Raw genomic sequence first — 26,530 nt, forward strand, 5'->3', positions numbered from 1 at the left:
AAATAAAACAAATAAGCAAAGAAGAAAAAGGGACAAAGCAAGAAACGGATTCTTAACTGTTGAGAACAAATCAGTGGTTACCAGAGGGGTGGTGGGTAGGAAGACGGGTGAAATAGGTAATGGGTATTAAAGAATACACTAATCATGATGGGGAAAAAATGGTGGGGGAGGAAAAAGAAAAGAATTAGGCTTGGGCACAGAATTAAACTGAAAGAGTGTCTGGACAATTCAAATCTCCCTCTTTCTACCCTTTCCACATCCAGAAGCCAAACCATTCCCTCTTCTTCAGCAGGCTCAGGTCCTTTACTGGGCTGCCTGTTCTCCCAAAATTGGGTCTCAGACCTTCCATTAAAAAGGTGCCCATCAGGAACCTGGGTGGCTCAGTGGGTTAAAGCCTCTGCTTTCAGCTCAGGTCATGATCCCAGGGTCCTGGGATCGAGTCCTGCATCGGGCTCTCTGCTCAACAGGGAGCCTGCTTCCTCCTCTCTCGCTGCCTGCCTCTCTGCCTACTTGTGATCTCTGTCTGTCAAATAAATAAATAAAATCTTTAAAAAAAAAAAAAAAGGTGCCCATCCAGGGGCGCCTAGGTGGCTCAGTGGGTTAAAGCCTCTGCCTTCAGCTCAGGTCATGATCCCAGAGTCCTGGGATGGAGCCCTGCATCGGGCTCTCTGCTCAGTGGAGAGCCTGCTTCCCCACCCACCCCGCCCCGCCCTCTCTGCCTGTCTCTCTGCCTACTTGTGATCTCTATGAAATAAATAAATAAAATCTTTAAAAAAATTTTTTAAAAAATTTTTTGATTAAATAAAAAGGTGCCCATCCCGTGTCACATTCCTTCAAGTTTTGGATATTTAGCAAATGGGTATCCTAATTAACGTAAACACAATTAGCCTGTTAGCCCCCATAGATTATCATTTAACATGACAAACCTGAAAATACAGTACATAACCTAGAGGAGTAAATTACTGAGGTTGGAATTTGATACTCTGAGACATGCCAGTAAAAGATGGCAAAACTTCAATATAGAAATCTTATTTTAAATAATAATGGTAATGAGGATGAGAATGATAATAAAAGTAGTAACAATTACTTCCTTTTTCACTACGCTAAATCCATATAAAATCTTGATCCATGTGGCATTTGAGCTAATATCAGAAAAAATCTAAATGGCATAATATTAGGTATTTCATTTTCCTTCCTTCAATCTAATATTCAGAAGACCCAAATAATAAAAGAAAATAAACTCCGGAAACTGGTCCTATTAAAGATATTCAATATTAATGTCCTATCACAGGGAGGGAGTTCTACAAAGACAATAAGTACTTTTAATCTGTTGAACAAAGCACTTCATGGACAGTTACTCTAGTTCTAACAAAACACCCTTGCAGCTCTTTTTAAAATTTGTAACAGATAATAGTTCTCCAACACCTTTCAGAAGACATCCAGACTCTTCCACACTCCTAGATTCCCCATTTTCCACTTTCATCTAACTCTCCCAGGTGTCTCTAACTACAGACCCCCATATACAGTTCTCCTCACATTAGCACTGCACCTGTTTCTTGCATATACTACTCATTTAAAAAAATGTATTCAACGATTAATATTGAATATTTATAGAGACTTCAATCCTTGGTCTCAAGCTGTATGAGACTCCCAGATGTCCATCACAGAACAGTTGCTGGGACACCAGAGAACTGAGCTGAGCAAAGATTTCAGAGACTACACAAAAATGGATTTTCAGTAGGCAACTATATTCCATGCCATGTCTACTTCTTTGCCTATCAAAGATTAAGACCCCACTATGTGCCATGAACTATTCTAGGTGTTAGGGATACAGTGGTAAACCAAACTGACTAGGTCCTGGCCGTTATGGTTAGAAATCTAAGTAAATGGGGAGGGTTGGGAGAGGGATAAGGAATAGTGAGAAAGAATTAATTAATGGGCATTTGTTGAGGTCCAAAGGTAAGAGATAGTATGATGCCCACAAGAAACTAATCTGATTCTTCTGAAATTTATTACTAAAATCTGTTTTCACTTCACTACACCCACCACCTTCTCTAACTGATGCTATCTATGCTAGATGATCTATTTGATCTTATGTCCTCCCTGGAACCAGGAGTCAAGGTAGTAGATAAAGATCATTAAGGGGAGTTATGGTGAAGTGAAATGAGAAACTATCTTAGTTATAAATTAAAAATGCAAAAATGAGGTGCCTGGGTGGCTCAGTTGATTAAGCATCTGCCTTCAGCTCAGGTCATGATCCCAGGTTCCTGGTCCTTGCTCAGCCGGGAGCCTGCTTCTCCCTCTGCCTGCTGCTCCCTCTCTTGTGCTCTCTCTCTCTCTCTCTCTCTCTCTCTCTCTGACAAATAAATAATAAAATCTTTTTTTTTAATGCAAAAAAAGAAAAATAGAAATGTAAACCAAAATATAGCAAAATTTGGGAAAATATTTTTTCTAATCTCAAGATATAAAAAGACCTTATAAGTATGATATAAAGTTCTTGAGGCAATTAAAAAAGTCAAAACCCTGATTAACAGAATTCAAGAACTTCTATATTTGACGAGAATGGTCATATGTAAATTCAAATAACAAACTGGAGAAAATATCTACAACTCATACCACAGATACATATTCCCTGAAATATAAAGTGCCTATAAGCCAGTATGTAAAAGATCAATCAATACTCCAACAGGAAAATGGGCTAAAGGAAACACAAATAGTCCTTAAATATATGAAAATATGTTCTACCCAACTCATAAGAAAAATGCTAATTAAACCTACAAAACACCGTATTTCATTTGTTTGGAAAGACCAGGATATCTGGTGACACATGAGTCAGAGAAAGTGTGAAAATACATCTTCAGAGACCTAGACCCCTAACAGCACACACTCTGCCATTTCTAGGGCCTGGCCTTTATCTTCATAGCCCAGAGTAGCTGTAAGCCTGTCTTTTCACGTCCATTCCAAGAAACATACCTCACTAAGGAGACTTCTCAAAAGTACCACACAACACTTCTGCTTACATCTCAATGACCAAATATTAGTTATGGAGTCACAACTAACTGCAAAGAAGTCTGAGACCCTTTCAGCTTGACTGCGTGAGCAGCTACATGTGACAATTTGAAACATAAAGTGGATCTTTGATAGACAACTAACATTCTCTGATATGTTTCTTTGCTGACCAAATATTTATACATACTAATTCTCATATATAAAACCCAGTAAATCCTCTCCCAAGGGGTCAACTCCCAAGTCTCATCTAGACCTTGTGTCCAGGTCAAAGTTCAGAAAGTGTGGGAAATGTGCACCTCCCCTCTGCTCCAGATGGCTCTCCATGGTCCAGCAATCTAAGAACTTAAAGGCAAGTTAACTTGCCCAACTTACCCAACATACAAAAAGGTGTCATAGGACCAAGATAACCACATTAAAATTGTGATTCAGAAAAAGGGAGAAAGGAAAATCTGTTGTGGTCACTGGTGTGCAGCAATATGAAATTCCACCAGGCAGAAATAGAAACTTCCTTTCCTAGTAGTTTCTGGGGGCCTCAGTTCTGCTTTCTAGGAAACTCCTTCTGGAGCCTCTAGTTTAACTCCCCGGGGTGTGCTTCTTTCTAGTCTCTAGTCTCACCTTCAAAATGTACTAGGGAACACCAGGGAGCTGCTGACATTTCATAGCTTATTTTCTGTTAGCAGTACAAGTCTATTTTCCTCAGGAAAAAAAATGTTCTTTTTTCCCTGGTTCCATACCCTCTTCCTTATTTCCTCTTTTGGACTGTCCTTGACACAACAGTAAAGAAAATGCTGCAGACCTTTCTTTTCCATCATCTCAGTTTTGAATAAACCTCTGATTATTATTTATCTTTTAATATCTTTGCTTCTTACAGGAAAGAAAGGGAACATCAATTCAGACTTTCCTATTACAATTCATCTGTCAGTCTCGAAAAACCTTTATACATTTTACTTAAAAACATTTGTTGAGCACCTACCACATGTGATACACTAAGGATCCCAGGTTCAAGGAGGTCCTGGTCCCCACCTTGGTGTGGTAGTTACAGAGTATATATATAATTGACAACACTTATCAAAATACACATTTAAGACCTGTTCATTTTATTGTATGTAAAATCTACCTCAATAGAAATGGCCATTCAAGGAAAGATAATACAAAGAAATGTTTAAGGTTTGTTATAGCTGAAATGGTCATTTTGAGTAAGTTAAATTTAGGACGTGAATGTGACTACTTCATGTGCTGTTGTGTACAGGTCCCGGGATATTAGGAAATTGAAATGTTAACATTTTATAGTTGTTGTAATTGTCTATTGTAGCATTTCATCAGTTGCAAAAATTATTTTTGAATGTGGCATGTATCAGTACTAAAATCAGAAGCTTTTAGTTAGCAAATGTGGGTTCAAATCCGAGCTTTCTCTGTGATTTAGGGGAAACAATCCAAGCCCATTTCATCTGTAAAATGGAAAGAATGCCCTACTTCACAGGATTGTTGTGGCAGCTGAGTAAGTGCCAAGGCATAGCAAACATTCCCTTTCCCAAGTTACCTCCTCCCAACATCTTTTGATGTCAAGTCCTTGGCCAGGACTGTATTGCCAATTATGGCTAACACAGAGAAAAACAATGGTTCTTTACAATGATCCATGTTATGCAGTCTTCCACTTCTCAAGGCATTTTAAACTTCATACATACAATCCTACAATTCACTCATCATTCTTATTGAATAGCTACTATTATTAGGACCTGTGCTAGCCTTTAAAGATACAAACACAGCCCTGCATTTGCAAAGTTTACAATCTAGGAGTTAGGATTATTTACATGCACACACATATAAAAACAGGTAGGATAAAAGTTCTCTAAAAAAAAGTAAGATGGATGTGGTATATATACACAATGGAATACTATGCAGCCATCAAAAGAAATGAAGTCTTGCCATTTGTGACAACATGGATGGAACTAGACAGTATCATGCTTAGTGAAATAAGTCAATCGGAGAAAGACAACTATCATATGATCTCCCTGATATGAGGAAGTGGAGATGCAACATGGAGGGTTAGGGGGGTAGGAGAAGAATAAACGAAACAAGATGGGATCGGGAGGGAGACAAACCATAAGTGACTCTTAATCTCACAAAACAAACTGAGGGTTGCTGGGGGGAGGGGGTTCGGGAGAGGAGGGTGGGGTTATGGACATTGGGGAGGGTATGTGCTATGGTGAGTGCTGCGAAGTGTGTAAACCTGGCGATTCACAGACCTGTACCCCTGGGGATAAAAATACATTATATGTTTATAAAAAATAATAATAAATTTAAAAATTAATTTTAAAAAAAGTAAGATGAAGATAAGGAAGAAAATGATGGGGAAATGAGACACGTGTAGAGTTTGGTGTTTTACATAAGGGCGAAAGAAACCCTCTCTATCAAAGTGACATCTGGGCAGAGATTTAAGAGGGGGAAGTCAAGCATGTGGACATTTGGGAGAAGAGTTCCAGCAGAGAGCAACTCAGATACCAAGGTAGGTAGGTGTCTGGCCTCACTGAGGAATAAGAGATCAAAACAGCAAGAGTGCAAGTGAACATGGAGGGAAGAATCCTAGGCAACCATAAAGATCATAAAACCAGATTAGTCTCGTAGGTCACGAGAAGTAAAAATTCAGAATCTTACTCCCAGTGATAGGAAGCTCCTGGAAAGTTCTGATGAGGGTGTGATGTGGTCTTTTAAAACAATCACTCCTAGGATGCAAGGGTGGCTCAGTCAGTTAAGCGGCTGTCTTTGGCTCAGGTCATGATTCAGGGTCCTGGAATCGAGTCCCGCCTCAGGCTCCCTGCTCTGCGGGAGTCTGCTTCTCTCTCTCCTCCCCGCTCATGCTCTCTCTCACTATCTCTGTCTCAATCTTGCAAATAAATAAAATCTTCCAAAAATTTTCTTTAAAAATTGAAAAAAACGATCACTCCTGGGTGATTCAGTTGGTTAAGCATCCAACCGTTGGTATCAGCTTGGGTCTTGATCTCAGGGTTGTGAGTTTAAGCCCTGTGTTGGGCTCCATGCTGAGTGTGAAGTCTACATAATATAAAAACTTTTTAAAATTTTGAAAAATAAAAGGGTCATTCTGGAAATGAAGTGGTAAACAGACTTTAAAAATGTAGGGAAAGGTGGAAGACTTCTTCGAGTCTAGGGCAGCAGCTCTCAAACCTAACTTTCGTCAGTCTTCTGGAGGACTTGCTAAAACACATACTGAGGGGCGCCAGGGTGGCTCAGTGGGTTAAAGCCTCTGCCTTCGGTTCAGGTCATAATCCCAGAGTCCTGGAATTGAGCCCCGCATCAGGCTCTCTGCTTGGCAAGGAGCCTGCTTCGCTTCCTCTCTCTCTACCTGCCTCTCTGCCTACTTGTGATCTCTGTCTGTCAAATAAATAAAATCTTTTAAAAAAATAAAAATAAAAATAAAACATACTGATCACATAAAGAGCTGTACACAAATATTTGTAGCCGCTTTAATCCTAACTGCTAAAAATTGAGAACCCAGATGTCCTCCATGTACATCCATACCATGGAATACTACTCAGCAATAAAAAAGAATCTGATACACACAACCTAAATGACTCAACAAATAAATATGCTGAGTGAAAAAAGCCAATCCCAAAAGGTTATTTATTGTGTAATTCCATTCCTATAACTTTCTTGAAATGACCAAGTTATAGCTATGGACAACAGACTACTAGTTGCCAAGGGTTGAGGGGGTGAGTTGTGGATGAAGGTTGACCATAAAAGGGCAACAAGAGGCATCCTTGGGGTGGAAAAATTCACTCATCAATAATCAATACCCTGATACCGCACTATAGTTTTACATGTCATCATTGAGGGAAACTACATAAACGGTACAGGGATCTTTCTGTAACATTTCTAACGCAGCATGCAACTCCATGACCATCTGGAAATAACAGGTTAACAATTCAAAACAACGGCTTAAGTACTTAAATCAGAGAGATTGCCAGGCCTCACCCTGTTTCCAGGCCTGAAAATGTATACTTAGAACAAGTTTCTAGGTGATGTTAGTCTGGGAACCACTTTGAGAACCACCGATTTAGAAAATAACACCTTAGGGCAAGTACTGTTATTCTTATTTTGTGGAAGAAACTGAAGCCTTAAGAGTAAGTGACATCACCAAGACCTAGGAAGTAAGTGGCAGGACCAGGACTCAAACCAGATCCTATCAGCTCAGTGTTTTTGCCTAAGCAAATCAAGGTCAGAAATAATCTTAATTATTGGATTGCACTGCCCTAAAAACAAAAACTGTATAAAATGTAGCTTAGTTGTAAACATCTCACAAACTTTAAGATATACACACACATTCAGGTGCGTACTAGTCTTAGCTCTTACCTGTACGTTGAACAAGTGCTTAAACTCTGTTCCTTAGCTTCCCCAGATAGAAGATAAAGGAACTAGTAGTCCCTTCCTAAGTAACTCTGGACTACTCGCTTTAAAATCCACTGGGACTTTTTTTTTTTTTTAAGATTTTATTTATTTATTTGACAGGCAGAGATCACAAGTAAGCAGAGGCAGGCAGAGGTTGGGGGACCGGAGCCGGCTCTCCACTGAGCAGAGAGCCCGATGCGGGCATTGATCCCAGAACCCTGGGATCATGACCTGAGCTGAAGGCAGAGGCTTTAACCCACTTAGCCACCCAGGCGCCCCTCTACTGGGATTTTAAAGACAGCTACAAGTTAACCCTCAATGAACACAAAACCAGTTGTTTGCTATCCATGTAAGTATTTTATCAAAATGGACACCTGACAGTTTTAATTTCTCAATCTCAATTTCTGAAACTCCTGAGCAACAAAGAGAAGTTAATGTGCACCACAATTCTAACTAAACAGAAGTTCACAAACAACACTAAAATTTAGCCGCGGTTGGGGTGGGGGGTACATTCTTAAGCAATTCTATGGGATTTAAAAACTGCTAAGAGTTTTTAGCAAAATCATTAAGTGCCTAAATTCATAGAGATGTTGAAACAATTACATTAAGTGCTTGCCAAAAATGACTTTCCTGCAGTTAGCTCTCAGGAATTTCACTTTAAAATCCCCTTATGCAATAAGCCTCCATAATTGTCTCCTTTGTCTCCATGGTAAAGTTAACAAAACTTGAGAAAATAGGCTTAAATAGTTCTGAGGGTTTTACTTCAGAAATAAGAAGAATTTTCTAGGAATGACAGCTCTAGTCACCTGAGATTACATTGATGATCATTCTCTACTTAAACACTGAATGTTTAAAACATTCAAGCCAATGGGCTCCTCCCCAAACCTACCATATCCTACTTTAGGCCTACTCTCCTCCATTAATTACAATTCTCAAAACTAGGGATGTCTGAATGGCTCAGTCATTAAGTGTCTGCCTTCAGCTCAGGTCGTGATCCCATGGTCCTGGAATCGAGCCTCACACCAGGCTCCCGGCTCAGCGGGAAGCCTGCTTCTCCCTCTCATACTCCCCCTGCTTGTTTTCTCTCTCTCTCTCTCTCTCTCTCTCTCTCTCTCTCTCTCGCTGTTAAATAAATAAATAAATAAAATCTTAAAAAAAAATTCTCAAAACTAAGCAAATAGAGCTATTTTGTTAGATTTATGGAAAAAGCTAAATTAAAATAGTATTCGGATATATACTGGTAGAGAGGGGCACCTAGCTGGCTCAGTCCTTGCAGCATGCAAATACAGGTAGAGGTCCCAGCAAACCAAGATCTGGTACTAAAAACTAACTCCCATTATTGAATTTAGTAGAAAATACTAATATTCTGTGTAACTATCCATGAGCTCTTGCCCAGACCGCTCTAGATTCCAAACACCAGTGAGAAAAAGCTTGAGACTCATTTAAATGACAGATAAGTTAGGCACACAACTCCCCAAAGCCATCCCCATCCCCTACCAAGAGAGCCAAAGAATGCATTTCTTTCAGTGGCAACTTTACTCTAATGACTTGCAGAAAAGGGGCAGTTCACCACAAATTGAGAACTGTCTCTACTTTTACTACCTTAGAAAATCCCAGAGGGAGTTATTAATTCAATGCAAAAGGAAGTGGAATCCACTTAAGTGAATGGCCAGGAATTAACTTGAAAGTTCTACTTTTTAAGGTAGCATCTAGGCATATATATATATATATATATATATATATATATGTTTTTTTGAAAACCTATAGAAGGCTAAATTTTTACCTAATAGACCACTATGTTTGATTCAAAAAGGACTCAAGACATAACATTGTTAAAAACATTTATTTTGATACAGTCTATGATAAATAAGTCAGTAGAGGTTCCTCTGCCAGATTCATCTGAGAAGAGCCCTGTGTCATTCAACTGGTGAATGTCTGAACGCCGTCCCATCTCTTATCCCAGCCAGAGCGCACACCTTCCATGTTGTTCCTGTCCAGATTGCTTCCAAATCCAGATGACCTTTATCCCCAAAGTAAGCTAAAATGTTTGTGAAGAGGAGAAATAAATTAAACCCCAAAGTAAAAAGTTAAATACAGTTTAAGAAATAGAAGATTTTATACATTTATGTTTGTGTTTACTCATCAAATTCAGAGACACTATAAGACAAGGATCATTTTCATGGAGGGAAAAAAAAAAAAAAGCCCAAGAGATATATATTTAAGGAAATACAGGTTTGTTACTTTTGAGTGTGGTTACCTATTACAAGCAAAAAGGAAAATATAAGTTGAGGTCTGTCAAAAGGTAAATGATTAATGATTTTCATTAACATGATGAACCCACAATATAAAACTCTATCATTATTAGATACCACATCAGTAAAGCTGAAAACAACATTTACTGAATGCTTTCAATGGGTCAGTACCATGTAGAACGTTCCCAACTCCCAATTATGAGCTTTATTTTAAATACACAGAAACCAAGGCTTTGAGATGGATACCCATCTTAAGTGGCAGTGTGCTGTGACCCAGGTGCTCCTTTTTTTTTTTTTTTTTAAAGTAGGGTCCATGCCCAATGTGGGGTTTGAACTCATGACCCTGAGATGAAGACCTGAGATGAGATCCAGAGTCGATGCTGAACTGACTGAGACACCCAGGTGCCCCTGACCCAGGTGCTCTTAACCATTACAACATACACATCCCAGGAGCAATTATTAGTCTTCATTTCGGCCTCAACTCTTACATTCCAGCCACTAACTAGGCCCAAATTCCTAAACCATTTCCTGACTAAGTAACAGGATCCTGGAAGAAGATAAGAGGTGTTTCATTTCTGTCTTGCTGATTACAAATGTGGTTTCCAAACAAACAAACAAACAAACAAAAAACAAATGTGGTTTCTAGTAATATGTCACATAAAATAAAACTGCATTACAAAATGATAACCTGAACATTCTATGAAGTTTTTTTTTTTTAAGTGTTTGCCTTTGCCTGGGAAAAAGCCCAGAATCCATCTATTTCCAATTTTCAAAAGTGTATTAAAATCTCCCATTAAGTGCCAAGTAATTTTTGCATACAGTTAAGAAATAAAAATGAACTATTCATTTTTAAGGTCTCCTCCTCAGTGATAATGAGCATCCAAAATAAAAAGATCTTCCTTGGCCTTACACAATGTGAACAAAGATTCTCTAAGTTAACCTCAGTGTTCATATATTTTGCCTAAATAATGTTTTACTAATTACTGTTCTGTGTTCACTAAAGTACTGCATTTTGTATATGGACTCATATCAACCAAAATTTGTTGACCACGGATAATGCATTACCTGGGTGAAAGAGGACACTAAGACCAATATGGTCCTAATCCCCAGGAACCCAACAATTTAGCAAGGGAAGCAGACCAGTAAATCATGAACTGTATTTAGATACCAGTAAATCATGAACTATATTTAGATACTAGTAAATGATGAACTATACTTAGGTAAGTATCATATAAATAAGTTTATATATAAACAATAAACTTGGCATTAATCAACAATAAATTTTATATTGACAAAACACTCACATTAATAAAAATCCTATCAGATATCATTCTCTCTCTTTTAGGGTCCAGTACAAGCAACCCAGGAAGGCCTCTCCAGTCAGCCTCCACAGCACAAGCAGTATGGTATATGAAACACCAGAGCTGAATAAGCCTTTCCAGGGTTATTCAATAATATCAATACATCAATAATTCCCTAAATTGCAAATACCTCTGGAAGGAAACCAGAAGATGCCCCTAATGACAGAAAAGAATGAAGCAGCACCAGAGAGGAGAGCACCACTAAGACATATGGTGAAGAAATGAAAAAGCAGGGGGTGGCTGTTCCATCCAGACGGCAACTTTGAAGGGTCAACTCTTGGAAAAAGTGAAGCCCAAAAGAAGTACAACAGAAAGGCACATTCTATCCCTGCCTCTGGATCCTGGATCACCTGGGGCACAAAAAATGCTATTTCCCAGCTTGCAGATGCAGCCTAGAAGTCCTACCATAAGATGCAATGCTGTATTAATTCCTGTCCAAAAAATCCAACAAGAGGTCAGAGTCATTTAATTAAGTTAATTCAACTCTTGTTGGCAGCTACTTTAGGTGCTTACAGGATATAACGTTATGTAAATAAGCAACAAGCACAATATGAGGCAGAGAACAATGCACACAAACGAGTATTATGAGAACACAAAAACTCTCGGAGAGGTTTCAGCTAGGGGAAGGGGGAAAAGATTTAAGGAAGAGATGACATTTGAGAATGGGCTTTTCTAGACGTTGAGTTTTCATCAAATGGAAACAAGATAAAGAGCATTCCAGGCTAAGGGAGCACAAGCACTGGGACAAAGGCACGAAAATATACAATTTATTCTGGGATTAGCATGCAGTATCTTGTAGCTGGAGCAAGTTCTCACAGTAGAAAGAAGTGAGCTAAAGAAGATGACACAGAAAAAGATTAAACATTACTATTAACAGTTTATTGCTCTCGTATTACTTGTCAAGTACTCATTTTACTTCATATACAATGTTCTTCCTCAATCCTCGTGAAAACTTTATGAAGCAGATATTATACCCAACTTACAAAAGAGTAAACTTCACTCTAGAAAGAGGTATTTAATGATAATTTCCAGTACTTGGAAAATGTTCACATTGCTTGACCAGACAGTCCCTTCTCCGATGTTTTCTAAAGACTTCCCTCTGAGGTCAATCAGCTAGTAAACAGCAGATACATTACCTCAAGTCCCCATTTTACAGTTCAAAAGGGAGAGGCTAACTAGAGATCTCTGAAAGCAGTTTTGAGAAGCCACACCATAAATGTTTAAAGGGAGAGGAAAGTGAAGAAAGCAGTAAGCAAAGATCATTTACTGAAGAACTTTATCAGGGAAAAGAGTGATTTCAGAAATGGACACACTGAGGGGCACCTGGTTGGCTCAGTCAGTAGAGTGTGCCAACTCTTCATCTTGGGGTTGTACGCTCGAGCCCAGATTGGGTGTAGATACTACTTAAAAATAAAGTTATAAATGGACAAATCAAGGGCACATACAGTGGAAACTTATGAGAGGAAAAACCCCTTCCTCTGAGAAAGGAGAGGCCGGTAAGGCAGAGGGGGTGAAGGAAATTTCATATCAGATGGCACTGTGCTAAGAAAAAAGGTAGGATTATCTGGGGGAGCCCACATGACCCAGTGGAAAAAGTGTAGGCTTCGGAGACAGACATACTTCACCACCCTGCTCCATGGTATCAAAGTGATAATTAGAGATACTGGATATAAAGCACCTAAAACAGTTGCTAACCTATCATAGGTAACTGTTACAAGTATTACTATTACTTTCTGCCCATTCTAGAAAAAAGCGGCTTCGAGTAGGAGTTGGAAGAAACAAAACCTAGAAGAGCCAGTACAAAGTCTATTAGGGCAATCCACAAGGTCTGTAAGACAGAGGATCAAGATGAAATCGCATAGCACCCATGCAGGTCCTGGTCATCATTGTGCCACAAATAATCAGTCCTTCCTGAAGAGCAACCCTGCCCGCTCAGATTCTGCCTTTATATATATGTATGTGCACACGGGTACACATAGAGCTTTCACAAGTACACATATATACATATACTTGTGAATACAGGACTATGTATAGTGTGTGTACCTGTGTGCGTGTATGAAGTTTTCACAAGTGTTTATCTAACACTGGCAAGACTGCTTCTGAGAAAGAAATTCGACAGTGCATTTTCAGGGTCATAAATGTTCACATACTTTGACTTATTATTCCCATGAGAATTTCTCATAAGGAAATAAATCAAAACCTATAAAATCTATCTAAAAATGTTCACTATACTGTAATGTAAACTACTGAAAAACCTAAGTGATCAACAAGTTAAAAATATGTGGGACATCAACTGTAACTTTATGTGAAGAAAATAAAATCCTACATATTCTTGTTAAAATCATCTAAAAGGCTGTACTTATCTGAATAAAGATAAAACAGAAATATAGGTAATTAAAAAGAATTCATTCACCTTTCAATGTGGTAGGATGATAAATGTGTTGTTTTTCTTGTAAATATGTTTCATTATGGTTATAATATGGTATAGCAAATGCAAACTAGGAAGGGGAGAGAAAACAATTACCTGCTAACACAAGCTAGACTGGTGTGCAATGACTGCAGTTCCCCAAAAGCCCAAAACCATACTGACTAGTATAGCTCCATTACAATAAATATCACTATGACTCTTTTGCTTCCCGGTGATTCAGCACTAAGAGATGAACATTTGCCCTGAAATGTTTATTTGTAAGAGCAGTACCTCAAAACAGTTGGTTCAGGCATTCCAGGATCTGCACCCCTCTTGAATCCTGGGGGAGAAAGGGAAGGAGGAAAAAGAGAATAAATAGCAATTAAAACCCTAGCAGACAAAACATTTATCACCAAAACTTTTCAATCAACCTAGGGTAGCTAGAATGATCTACTAGCACCGTCTAAATATACTTGTGTGCTACAGAACAGTCATGAATTTTAACTAGAACATGAGATTATGTCCAGGACTAATCAGTGGAGAGGACAAATAACCTTACTCTGATTACATACACAATTAGCACAATAGCCCTTAGCATGCACTGGCACTCTTACTCATCACCCAGAAAAAAGATGACACAACTGCTAAATCACACTGGATAAGAGACTACAAAGAGCAAAAAGATCTTTTTTAAGAAGTACATTTTTAAAAAGCAACTGAGAATATTTTATTGCCTACAAACTTCTTTTTATAAAGCAATCAAAGATTGGAAGAAAAAGAGTGGGGGAAAAAAACAAGTTATTGTTTAACAACCTAATTAAATCAATACTTCTGTTACAAGTATGATTAAATAAGCCTTTTATCACTAACTGGATAACATATATGCTAATTTGCTGATTAAAATTCGCATCAAGAACTGTGGAGATACGAAATTTTACTCCATTCTCAAGACAACAAAGTAGACTGCCAGTTTCACAGATGCTGGTAGGAGACACAACATCCTGACTCAGAAACAAAGGAGAGTTTATCACTCCCAGCAGTAACTATAGTCAGAATATCATCATTTTTAGATGAACCCTGAGTTTAGAGAACCAGCCTTTTGTAATGGGCAGTGAGCACTGTCTCCCCTTCTCCCCTTTGCTCTAAAGGGAAATACTATTTTTCAAAGTTGTTCACTCCACAAACATCCTTAAAAAAATACAGAAGGAGTGTTTGGGTGCCTCAGTTGTTAAGTGTCTGCCTTTAGCTCAGGTCATGGTCCCAGGGTCCTGGGATCGAGCCCCGAATCAGGCTCCCAGTTCAGCAGGAAGCCTACTTCTCCCTTTTCCACTCTCCCTGCTTGTGTTCCCTCTCTTGCTGTCTCTGTCAAATAAATGTTTAAAAAAGAGGGGTGCCTGGGTGGCTCAGTGGGTTAAGCCTCTGCCTTCGGCTCACATCATGATCTCAGGGTCCTGGGATCAAGCCCCGCATCAGGCTCTCTGCTCAGCGGGGAGACTGCTTCCCCTTCTCTCTTCCTGCCTCTCTGCCTACTTGTGATCTCTCTCTCTGTCAAATAAACAAATAAGTAAATTTTTTAAAAAATAAAGAAATATGGAACAAAGGGTGGTCAGAACCTCTGCTCACAAGATTCATAGACATTTAAGACACCATGGAGAATAGTCTTCCAAGAGGTCATTCATTAAAATCTTGTGTTAGTCAATGTCCAAACATTTTTTAGTTATGTTACCATCTGTTCTGCTTTATACCACTATATTCCCACAGACTCCCTGAAGCCCTAGAAGTTATGTATAAACCTAAATTACCAAAAAAAATTCAATCCAGTTATAGGTTTTTGTGAGCGTTGAGGTGGAGAAGAAAAAGAAACTATCTGGGAACTAGACATGAAATTAAATTTCTATGATGTGAAAAGAAAAAAAACAATGATTAACAAGGAAGAAGTACTAAAAAGATAGCTCTAACATTACTCTCAACCCGAGTTGGAAGCTAGGATGAAAATCACCATAATGGCAGTCCTAAGAAAGAGAATATAGCCAGCGTGCACAAAAAGAAAAACTCTAGGGTGGAGGGAAAAAAAAACCATTCTCTTCAAACCAAAGCCCTTGATACACAGAATGCAGCAACCAGCTACAACCTTCTGCTTTCTGGCTGTAAAAAAGGAATCACAAAAAAGGGAGAAGGAGGGTAGGTAGATGTAAAAAATTATAGAGCAGCAAAGAAACCAAAGGGACCAAAAAGGCAAAATTAGACTAAAAAAATACCTCTTCCCCTCCCCACACACACAACAGTGTAAAAAGGAAGCACAAAGACGGGGCAGGATCAAAGTCGGTTACCTTTCTTGGCTCAAAGGAGAAGTAGACCTGGTGTTTCACTAGCTAGAACAGGCCCTTCTACCATTATGTGAAAGCTTGGGGGAGGGGAGAAGGAGAAGGGGAAACAGAGCCTATAAGAGCAGGGTACCATAATTATGTGTTCTAATCTTGGACACCTACACAAGATTACTAAAATCTGGGAGAATATGCTTTAAAAAAAATTAATAAAGCGTATGAAAGAGATAGGAAAAAAGATCTTTTAAGTCCTTATACTCAAGTATCCCCAGGTTACCAAGTGGCTTGCATTTCATGGGGAAATCGGAGCCACAGCGACCTAGAAAACATCCAGCAAAATCAAAGGCTCTGTCAAGACTAAGAGGGACTATACTTTATCTTGAACCGATGCATGACACCTAAAATAAATAGGAAGCAGCACCTTGTTAAAATCAAAGAGTTTTAAAGCATGAAACTGAGTTTTAGGAAATTTCAAACTTGATGCCCAAATGACAGAGCTGGTATTTTCCCTTTCCACTGTACACCTAAAACACTGTGTCAACTATACTTCAACTTAAAAAAATTACAACGAAAAAACTACTCTGGCAAGGAATGCGATAAAGTTCCAATGTGCAGGCTTAGTTGAAAATATCTGCCAGAACACTTAAAAATATTTGCGGTAGGGCATGGCATAGTGCTTAAGAGTAGGGACCCTTACTTGAGTTCAAAGCTCCCCACTTAACAGCTGTGTGGCCTTCAGCAATGAACAATATTTCTCTATGACTGGATTTTCCTCACCTATAAAATGGGATCTATAACAAAAATCATTCAAACCCTTCATCGTACAAGCTGGAGAAGCAGAAAAATGCAAAAACTAATGTCAAAATCATACTTCAAGGCAGTGGCATACTCAAGAGATCTACAGGCCTCTTTCCACTTAGGACCACCTGAAAAGGTGAGGACAAATATACCCGAAAACCCACCTAGTGACAGAGTGAATGAGTCGCTTTCAAATACATCATGTCTAACTCTCCCAACAATCGTCAAAGGTCACCTCCATTTTTAAAGATGGAAAAACAGAACGGGATTACGTGACTTGTTAAAGACCATAAAAAACAGTAAATAAAAGACCAAGAGCTCTAACTCGGGTTAGACCGACCCCACTGACTAAACAACATCAAAGGACGTGCACGGCGTGGTCAGGTCTAGCTCTCCCGCCCTAGAAAGCCAAAAATGGGAGACGAGGCCTCCGCACACCCTCCCCGCTCCTCTCAGGTTCTTCTCCTACTGACCCAGGTAAATCACGAGAGGAATAAAGCCCCAGCGGATAGCAAACTGGCCGCCCTTAAAAAGCTGCTGCAGCCTCTGCTTGGCCTCTTTGCTCAACTTCACCATGGCGACAGCCGGGGCGGCGTAGCGAGGACCCTCAGCACCAGCTGCAGCGTAGGGAATCCGAAAAAGAAAGAAGATGCGCACGCGCCGAACACGGCATTTACGGCAGGAGTCGTGAGCATCGCCAGCAGAGGTCGTAATTCACCGCCGGTCCTGACCGGCCTCTCCCCTCTACGGCGCCACCTACGGATGGCGCATGCGTGTCTGGTTCTCCCGGCTCAGAGTCTAGTCCTTACTTTCCTTACGTTTTAGGAATCCCGTTTTTGATGACTGTGGGATACCAAAGGCAATGTTCTTGAGCTTCCCTCAGCCTGAAACGCCCTTTCTCCTCCCACAGTCTTACCAGTTTGTTAAAGTGCACCTCCCAGTGTTCCTCGCCTGATGCAGGAGTATATTTTAGTCCTGATTCTACGCTGTCTTGCTGTGTAGTCTTGGACAAGTTACTTAACCTCTCTCAGTATCAGTTTTTTCAGGCGAATGCTGAACTGCAAGGAAGGTTACGAACTGGTGTCCAGTAGGGCCCCTATCCATGTTTTCTTTGACTCCCGCGCTGTTTGGTTGTTTTTCTCATTTTTTTTGTTTAAACATTATAAATTACTAGACAACATTTTAAAGTTTGAGAAACTGCACATAAAATCTGCACTTTCACAAAGAAGCTGGGGGAGCCCACTGCAACAATCAAAAGGAGTAAGTGGGAAATGACAAACCTGCTCAACCATCTTGTCCTCATTGGTTTAGAATTGCAGGGGTTCTCACCCCTGGCTTCACATTAGACTCACCTGAGGAGATTTAAAGACATAATAGGGCTGGGACAAACTCCTAGAAATTCTGATTATTTAGGGATAGGACCTGGCCATTGAAATGTGATTCAGTAACTGACTGGCCACTGTTGTTATTTGAGCTGTTAATCCTAGATAGGACTTGTTGATTTCTAAGGCTGTAAGAGATTTCTAAGGCCTTGTCCCTGAAGCTTTTCTTGGATTATCCCCCAAGATATGTTATAACATTTTCTGTCAAATTCGTAAGGTGCCCAGTGGCACCTGAAAATTTCCCTGGCTTTATGGCTATTCCTGTACTTGATTTCATCTTCATGATGATAACCTATGACTCCTGTATCTATAAAATGAGAACTACAATATATACATACATACATTTTACAGTTACGGAAACTGTTTCTAATCTTTTTATCCAAATGCCTGATACATAGTAAGGATACATTTCTGTCAGTTGAGCTGAACAAAACCAGTCATTTACCTTCATCAAACATACATTGAGTCTTACTATATGCTAGGAACTAGAGATATAAGATTTTGTTTAAAGGCATTGCACTTAAGAATTTCATGTTTGAGTGGAAAAGTCAAGAGTAAATATGATTCCAATGCAATGTGACTGTTCTAAGTTCCATAATAAAGTCGTACACAACATATGATGGGAAAGCAGATGAATCTGGGGAGGGGAGAGAGAGCACTGTGAGCTGAGATGATCAGAAAAAACTTCATAGAGAGCATGGAACTTAGCTGGCTTTGATGAGTGTTTACAGGTCCAGAAACTCTATCTATTGAGGGAGAGATTGACTCCTTTTCTTTAGCCTTGACCCCTCCAGTTTGCCCTCCAAACTTAATATCCTGCTGCAGAACTTCAGTACTAAATCATTAAAAGATATATAAAAAGCACACATAAGAGATTTCTCTCCTATTATAATAACAGTCACCATCTATTTTTTATAATGTGCATAGAGGGAAAGAAAAATAGAAAAATATATTCCAAACTCTTTGTAGTATAATTATTTGAGGGGACAGGGAAGGAATTATTGGAAATCTGCAGTTTCCATGTATATATCTCTTTATGTGTTAATTGCTCTTCATAATGTGTACATACAACTTTATAAAAAAAAACCAATAAAGGTATATTTTAAAACAAAATAAAGCCCCCCAAGGACTCCCCACTGCATTTAGGCTAAAAGATTAAAGATCCATTGCACAGGGTATATGGTCCTTAAAAGTATCATATTATCTCTCATTTCTGCTGTTACCTCTGCCAGACATGCTTTCCCACACCCTTTTCTTATTTAAAAGCCAGTCAAGTATCTCCTCCAAGATGTAATCTTTGACTTGCTCCTGCTCCTGTCTAGGGCAAGTTGAACACTCTGTTTCTCTGTGCTGCCACTTTTGAGTTGATTTATTATTATTTAAATGCCTATCTCCCCAAGTAGATTACAGGCAGAAACTCTGTCTCATTAATCTTATATTCCCAATGACTGTATTTATAAACACTTGTAGAATTGGTGAATTAATTTCATCAGGAACTAAAAGTCTTAGTTAATCACGCTGCTTGATCACCACAGAGCACGTATCTAAAAGGCTTATTTGTAAATTTACAATTAGAGATATCCTTAACAAAAGAACTCACATTCTCCTTGCTAGTGAGCAAGAATACTCAGACAATCAATTAGAAGTGATAACTTGGGCACTTGGGTAGCTCAGTTGGTTAAGCATCTGACTCTTGATCTCAGCTCAGGTTTCAATCTCAGGGTCATGAGTTTCAAGTCCCACGATGAGCTCTACGCTGGGTGTGGTGCTTACTTAAAAAAGAATGATAACTAATACTTACCAGGCACTTACTATACACATGCACTGTGCTAAGTGCTCACATGTCTTATTAATTGAATCCTTACAGCTCTATGAGGCTGTATTTTCATTCTCATTTTATAGATGAGGCAACTGAGGTAGAGGGAAGTGAAGTAAATTTCCCCAAGTCCAGATAGCTGGTAAGTGGAAGAAGTAGGATCTGAACCCAGACACTCTAAATCCAGAACGTGAATGTCAACCACACACTGGACTGCCTTATAGAAGAGACATAAATACAATACTAGAAGGAAGAGCCATTGTATATTCCCAAAGAATATTTTCATCAAGCTGTGACAGATGAAAGAATTCTTTCCATTGTACTGGAGCAACACATATGATTAGACCAAAACCTAAAGGGATGACCAGTATCCTAAAGGAATGCTGACTGGCTGAACCAGATCAGATCCTCTCTAAGTGAGATTTGACTCAGACAGAAAGAAATAATATTCTCACTGAAGCTGGTAAGACAGAGAGAATGGATTACATGAAGCAGAAGGCATGACAAGCCATGAAGTAGAGAATGTTGAATTATAACAATATCACAGCCCTTGGTTTAAGAAGAACATGATTTCTGGTGAGAGGGAAACAAGATAATGCCACCTAGAGTTTGTTGTATGCCAAACAACCTTCCATTCCCAGCTTCGCTTCAAAGTTGGTAAACCTGGCTATGTATGTCATGGTTCCTGTTCTATGATGTAGAGGAAAATGGAACTAATCAATTACATTGTAACCCTGTGGCCTCAGCTAATTATAAAATAACAGAAGAGAGGAGAAGCTATAAAGGTAAGAAAATAAGGGGAGAAAACTGTCAGGGTTTCACCAGTGCCATCCAAAGAAAAGATTCTACTGACTTTTCTTAAGGGGAAACAAACAAAAAACCTCTAAAAAGGATTAGTTGGTTAAGAATTTTTTGGTTGCAAGGATGGATAAACCTATGGAAATATGGGTCATCAAAAAACATCAGACAGCACAACCAGGCTTTCTAGAAGAACAGGACCATTCCTTTGAATATCTATCTCCACATTAGTAAAAATGGGAAGAGTAATTATCATTATGGACCGAATTTTATCCCCACCCCCCCGCAAATTCCTATGTTGAAGCCTCAGCCCTAGTGAAGGGGTTTGGAGGTAAGGCCTTTAACGATGTAATTAAAGTATGGGCTCCTCGTCTGATAGGGCTGGTGTCCTTCTAAGAGAAAAAGATGCCAGAGCGCTCTCTCCATGTGCAAGTGTAGTGGAAAGGCCACGTGAGGACATAGAGAGAAAGAAGCTATTGGTAAACCAGGAAGAAAGGCCTTGCCTATTTGCCCCTTGATCTGGGATGTGGAGCCTCCAGAACTATGAGAAAATAAATTTCTGTTGTTTTAGCTGCCCAGTCTGTGCTGTTGGTATGGCAGCCTGAACAGATTAATACACTACCTAATTGGGTTGTGTATGAGAAAAATTAAATCAGATAGTATAAATGTATTAATTAAGTACCATGTATTGGGTTCCTCCCTGTGCCAGACATTTCACAGACTTCCTTTGTAGTCTTGCAAAACTCCCCCTCCCATACTGCCTGGTACATAGTTGGTTTGTGGAATTTCAAATCCTAATATCAAAGTCTTATTCACATCAAATTTATAAGCCATAATTGTTTTTTATATATTTTCCATATATTTTTCTGGCATATTGAGTACAGACAGTGTACAGTAACCCCTGCTACGGATAATTATGTGTGGAGAAACAGGAAAATAAGGTACAGCCCTCCACTTAAGACTTTATGATCTAGTTAGACTAAGATGAAAATATTAACAAGTTACTTGTCCATGTGGCTAATTTTTGGAAAAAGAATAACATTGAGTCAAGATTAAATATAAGGACCCAGGGACCACAGCTCTGCACTTGAATCCTGGCTCTGTCCCCTGGCTGTGTGATCACCTCTTGTCTCTTATCTCATCTGCAAAAGAGGGTCGCAAGAGTGCCCACCTTAGTCAGTTATTGCAAAGATAATATGAGAGATGAGATGGCTGAAATACAGTGTCTAGTGAAGATTTCATTAAAAAATAAGCTATTGAGGAGGCTGGGCGGCTCAGTTGGTTAAACATCTGCCTTTGGCTCAAATCATGATCCCAGGGTCCTGGGATCGAGCCCGGCATCAGGCTCCCTGCTCAGCAGGGACTCTGCTTCGCCCTCTGCCTCTGCCTGCTGCTCTGCCTACTTGTGCGCGCGCTCTCTCTCTCTCTCTCTCTCTGTGTCAAATGAATAAGAATAAAAAATTTAAAAATAAAATAAAAAATAAGCTATTACTGTTTGTTTGTTGTTTGCTTCCTCATTCTTACTGGCTTCAGATTCAAAGATCCATCTTCTCTAGAAGCTTTTTTCTCCAATTCTTAGGCTACCTATGAGGAGTCTCCTGAGAACTGGCTGCACCTACAACATGGGCAGCCCTAAAGTGGGCAAGGGACACACGGATGCAACACGCCGTAGAGCGCAAATTCCTGGAGGAATATGTTGTACACTGCATCTCCATTAAATCTAAATACAGTACTTTGTAATGGAGGGAAGCTAACAAACATCTCTTGCTATGAAGAGAAGAATGTAGGCAAGAAGTCACGCAGCTCCAAGCTGTGACCTGCCAGGATTTGAATCCAACTCTGTCACTTCCTCAAAATGAGAACCTCAAGAGCCAGTTGACAACATATCAGAAAAGCTAATTAATTCACCATGGTTACCAGGAAAATAGGGCCTGTTTTCCAAAATGCAGCCAAATATATGAGCCAAAATGAAAAAAAAAAAACAAACCATTTTTTATCATGTATCTTGTCTTCCAGAAACGTTATATTTAAAAATATATCCATATTTGGGGCACCTGGGTGGCTCAGTCAGTTAAGTCACCTACTCTTGATTTCAGCTCAGGTCATAATCTCAGGGTTGTGAGATCCAGCCCCTGCAATGGGCTCCATGGTCAGTACGGAGTCTGCTTGAGATTCTCTCTCTCCCTCTCCCTCTGCCCCCCACTTCGTGCGTCCTCTCTCTCTCTCTCCCTAAAATAAATACATAAATCTTAAAAAAAAAAAAAAACAGAATTAAAAAAAAAAAAAGCATCACTGGGCCATCACCTTAGTGTAAGACTCTGCCTGGAAAAGGAGATTACAGAAAACTTACATACTTAGCCACTGTCCTCAAAGACTTCGTAATCTTCTTTGCAAATGGAGTATGCATCCTCTTGATAAGACAAGAGAGTATGGGTTAAAAGCAAAATGTGGGGGGCGCCTGGGTGGCTCAGTGGGTTAAAGCCGCTGCCTTCGGCTCAGGTCATGATCCCAGCGTCCTGGGATCGAGCCCCGCATCGGGCTCTCTGCTCAGCAGGGAGCCTGCTTCCTCCCTTCTCCTCTGCCTGCCTCTCTGCCTACTTGTGATCTGTCTGTCAAATAAATAAATAAAATCTTTAAAAAAAAAAAATAATAAAAGCAAAATGTGGGGGCACCTGGGTGGCTCAATTGTTAAGCATCTGCCTTGGGCTCAGGTCATGATCCCAGGGTCCTGGGATCGAGCCCCACATAGGGCTCCCTGCTCTGTGGGAAGCCTGCTTCTCCCTCTCCCACTCCCCCTGCTTGTGCTCCCTCTCTTGCTGTCTTTCTCTCTGTCAAATAAATAAATAAAATCTTAAAAAAAAAAAAAAAGGAAAATGTGTAGGGAAGACAAAACATTGTTATAGGAATTTGGAAGAGAGAAATCCCAGAGGGCTGGACTGTTTGGGGACAATGTACCAGAAATGAGCCTGAGCTGATTTCTGATGGCTGGGGAGCAGGAAGAGAAGAATAAAGAAATACCAGAAATTGCATGATTATGAGGAGAGAAAATGAAACACAGTAGGTGAAACAGAAAGCTCTAGGCAGGAAATAATGAGACCAAGTTATATAAAGAACCTAAATGTCAAGTTAAGAAATTTGGATTTTAGCCAAAGAGTAGCTGAAAAGCTGCTAAGCATTATAGAGGGGAAAAAAATTACAAGGTAAAACCATTTTATTTTTAGGGTTTATTTTTTTTTCAATTTCCTTTATTTTGTCACAAAGGAAATAAATTCACACAGTCTAAATTTAAAAGGTACAAATTTGAAGGTACAAAAGGTCTCCCTCCCACTTCTGTCTGCCCATTTTAATCCCTGGAGGCAAACCAATGTTATACCAGTTTCATATATATCCTTCCAGAGAAATCTGTGCACTTGGAGGCAAAGACACACAGCTCCTTCCCTCCACTTTTTTGTAGATGGGATGCATACACATTTATCTACCTTGTGTTTTTCCTTTTTTTTGGTAAGTATTTTATCTATTTATTTGTCAGAGATAGAGAGAGAGTATAAGCAGGGACAGCAGCAGGTGGAGGGAGAAGCAGGCTCCCCGCTGAGCAAGGAGCCCAATGTGGGACTCGATCTCAGGACCCTGGGACCATGGCCTGAGCTAAAGGCAGACACTTAACTGACTGAGCCACCCAGGCATCCCTACCTTGTGTTTTTCATTTAAAAATGTAACTTAAAGATTATTTTGTATAAATACACAAAAAGATTTCTCAATTCCTTTTTAAAAATAGATGGATTGGTATCAAAGAACACACATTCAAATCCTCTACTTTTGGGGCACCTTACTACCTACCCAGTTCCTCCTGGAGGCAACACAATATGTCTGATTTTACATATAACCCTTAAGAGATATTCTAGGTACTTGGAAGCAAATAAATACATACACATCCTTCCCCTCTCTTTTAAAATAAACAGAATGCATGCTATACACTCACTATCTCAGATATTTAAAACTATTTCTTAGAGATCCAAATGAAGTATCTATATGAATTGATAGTATCGTCCCAATGTCAATTTATATAAAGCTATCATTTACAGTTATGTATAATGCTACCATTGGGGAAACTGGGTGAAGAGAGAGTTCCAAGCACACAGGAACTTTCTGAACAATTTTTGAAACTTTTTATAGTCTTAAATTATGTCAAAATGAGAAGCATTAAGAATATTTCTGAGATACGTTCGTTAGATGACTCCCTTCTGTCTGTGGACGCTGCCAAGTAAGCATGGTTAAAGTCTCCGCTCCCACTGCTATCATGTCTAAGTCAGAGTCTCCCAAAGAGCCTGAACAGATGCGGAAGCTCTTTATCAGAGGTCTGAGCTTTGAAACAACCGAAGAGAGTCTGAGGAGCCATTCTGAGCAATGGGGAACATTTATGGACTGTGTGGTAATGAGAGATCCAAACACCAAGCGCGCCAGAGGCTTTGGGTTCATCACCTATGCCCCTGTGGAGGAGGTGGATGCAGCCATGAATGCAAGGCCACACAACGTGGATGGAAGAGTTGTGGAACCAAAGAGGGCTGTCTCAAGTGAAGATTCTCAAAGACCTGGTGCCCACTTAACTGTGAAAAAGATTTTTGTTGGTGGCATGAAAGACACAGAAGACCACTACCTAAGAGATGATTTTGAACAGTATGGGAAAATGGAAGTGATTGAGATCATGACTGACAGACGCAATGGCAAGAAGAGAGGCTTTACTTTTGTAACACTTGATGACCATGACTCTGTAGACAAGACTGTCATTCAAAAATACCTGGGCGGCTCAGTCAGTAGAGCTGCGGACTCTTGGTTTTTGGCTCAGGTCATGATCTCAGGATCTCATAGGTCTCCACCCTGAGTGTAGAGCCTGCTTAAGAATCTGTGTTTCCCTCTGCCCTTCCCCCTCCCCACTCCTGAGCGCTCTCTCTCCCTCTCTCTCTCTCTCAAAAAACAAAAACAAAAACAAAAACAAAACACCATACTGTGAGTGGTCACAACTGTGAAGTAAGGAAAGCCCTATTTACACAAGAGATGGCTAGTGCTTCATACAGCCAAAGAGGTCGAAGTGGTTGTGGAAATTTTGAGACATATCTGCAGATGGTTTTTGGTGGGAATGACGACTTTGGTCATGGAGGATACTTCAGTGGGCGGGGTGGCCCTGGGTAAGGCAGTGGTGGCTATGGCAGCCGTGGGGATGGCTACCACGGATTTGGTAATGATGGAAGCAACTCTGGAGGTGGCGGAAGCTGTCATGACTTTGGCAGTTACAACTATCAAACTTCAAATTTTGGACCCATGAGAGGAGGAAAGTTTGGAGGCAGGAGCTTGGGCCCCTGTGGTGGTGGAGGCCAATACCTTGTCACACCATGGAACCAGGATGGCTCAGGCAGTTCCAGCAAAGCAATAGTGACAGCAGTGATATGTTTTCATTGTTGTCAGGAAGCAAAGCTGAGCAGGAGAGGAGAGCCACAGAGTGACAAGGAAGCTCCAGGTTACAGCAGATTTGTGACCTCAGCCAAGCACAGTGCCAGCCAGGCCTCACTGCTGCAAAGAAGACATGTTTCAGACAATACTGATGTGTACAGGCAAAAACCTCGAGGACTGGATTTGTGACTAATTGTATAACAGGTTATCCTGGTTTCTGTTCTGTGCAAAGTGTAGAACATTCCAACAAAGGGTTTTAAGGTAGGTTTTTTTTTTTTTTTGCACCCATGCTGTTGATTGCTAAATATAATAGTCTGATCATGAGGCTGAATAAATGTCTTTTAAAAAAAAGAATGTTTCATAGTGATCATTGCATATTGGTACACAAATAACTTTCCTTTTTATAGAGGCATAGTAGCATTTTAATAATTTATTTTACTTGTTTCTAGGAAGGCTAAATATTTCAGATAAAATTACTAAAAATTAATAGTGTCCATCTGAGTGTGTGCAGTCCTTGGCTCCATGGTTAAGAGT

The 26,530-nt window shown here is 39.8% G+C and overlaps 1 protein-coding gene and 1 pseudogene across 2 annotated transcripts; one reads left to right on the forward strand and one right to left on the reverse strand.

Moving 5' to 3' along the window:
* Window positions 1-9,237: 9,237 nt before the first annotated feature.
* Window positions 9,238-17,197, reverse strand: TOMM7 (translocase of outer mitochondrial membrane 7). Its single transcript, XM_080819078.1, has 3 exons — window positions 17,029-17,197; window positions 13,725-13,773; window positions 9,238-9,451 (listed from the first exon to the last, which is right to left on the reverse strand). The coding sequence occupies exons 1-3, from the start codon at window positions 17,129-17,131 to the stop codon at window positions 9,436-9,438; spliced, it is 168 nt and encodes a 55-aa protein (XP_080675204.1). The 5' UTR covers window positions 17,132-17,197; the 3' UTR covers window positions 9,238-9,435.
* Window positions 17,198-24,848: 7,651 nt separating this feature from the next.
* Window positions 24,849-26,185, forward strand: LOC308352458 (heterogeneous nuclear ribonucleoprotein A1-like; annotated as a pseudogene). Its single transcript has 2 exons — window positions 24,849-25,346; window positions 25,550-26,185. The product of its transcript is annotated as a heterogeneous nuclear ribonucleoprotein A1-like (transcript).
* The last annotated feature ends 345 nt before the right edge of the window (window positions 26,186-26,530 follow it).

The sequence above is a fragment of the Martes martes genome, assembly GCF_963455335.1.
Source record: "Martes martes genome assembly, chromosome: 11".
In the NCBI taxonomy this organism is placed as follows: domain Eukaryota; kingdom Metazoa; phylum Chordata; class Mammalia; order Carnivora; family Mustelidae; genus Martes; species Martes martes.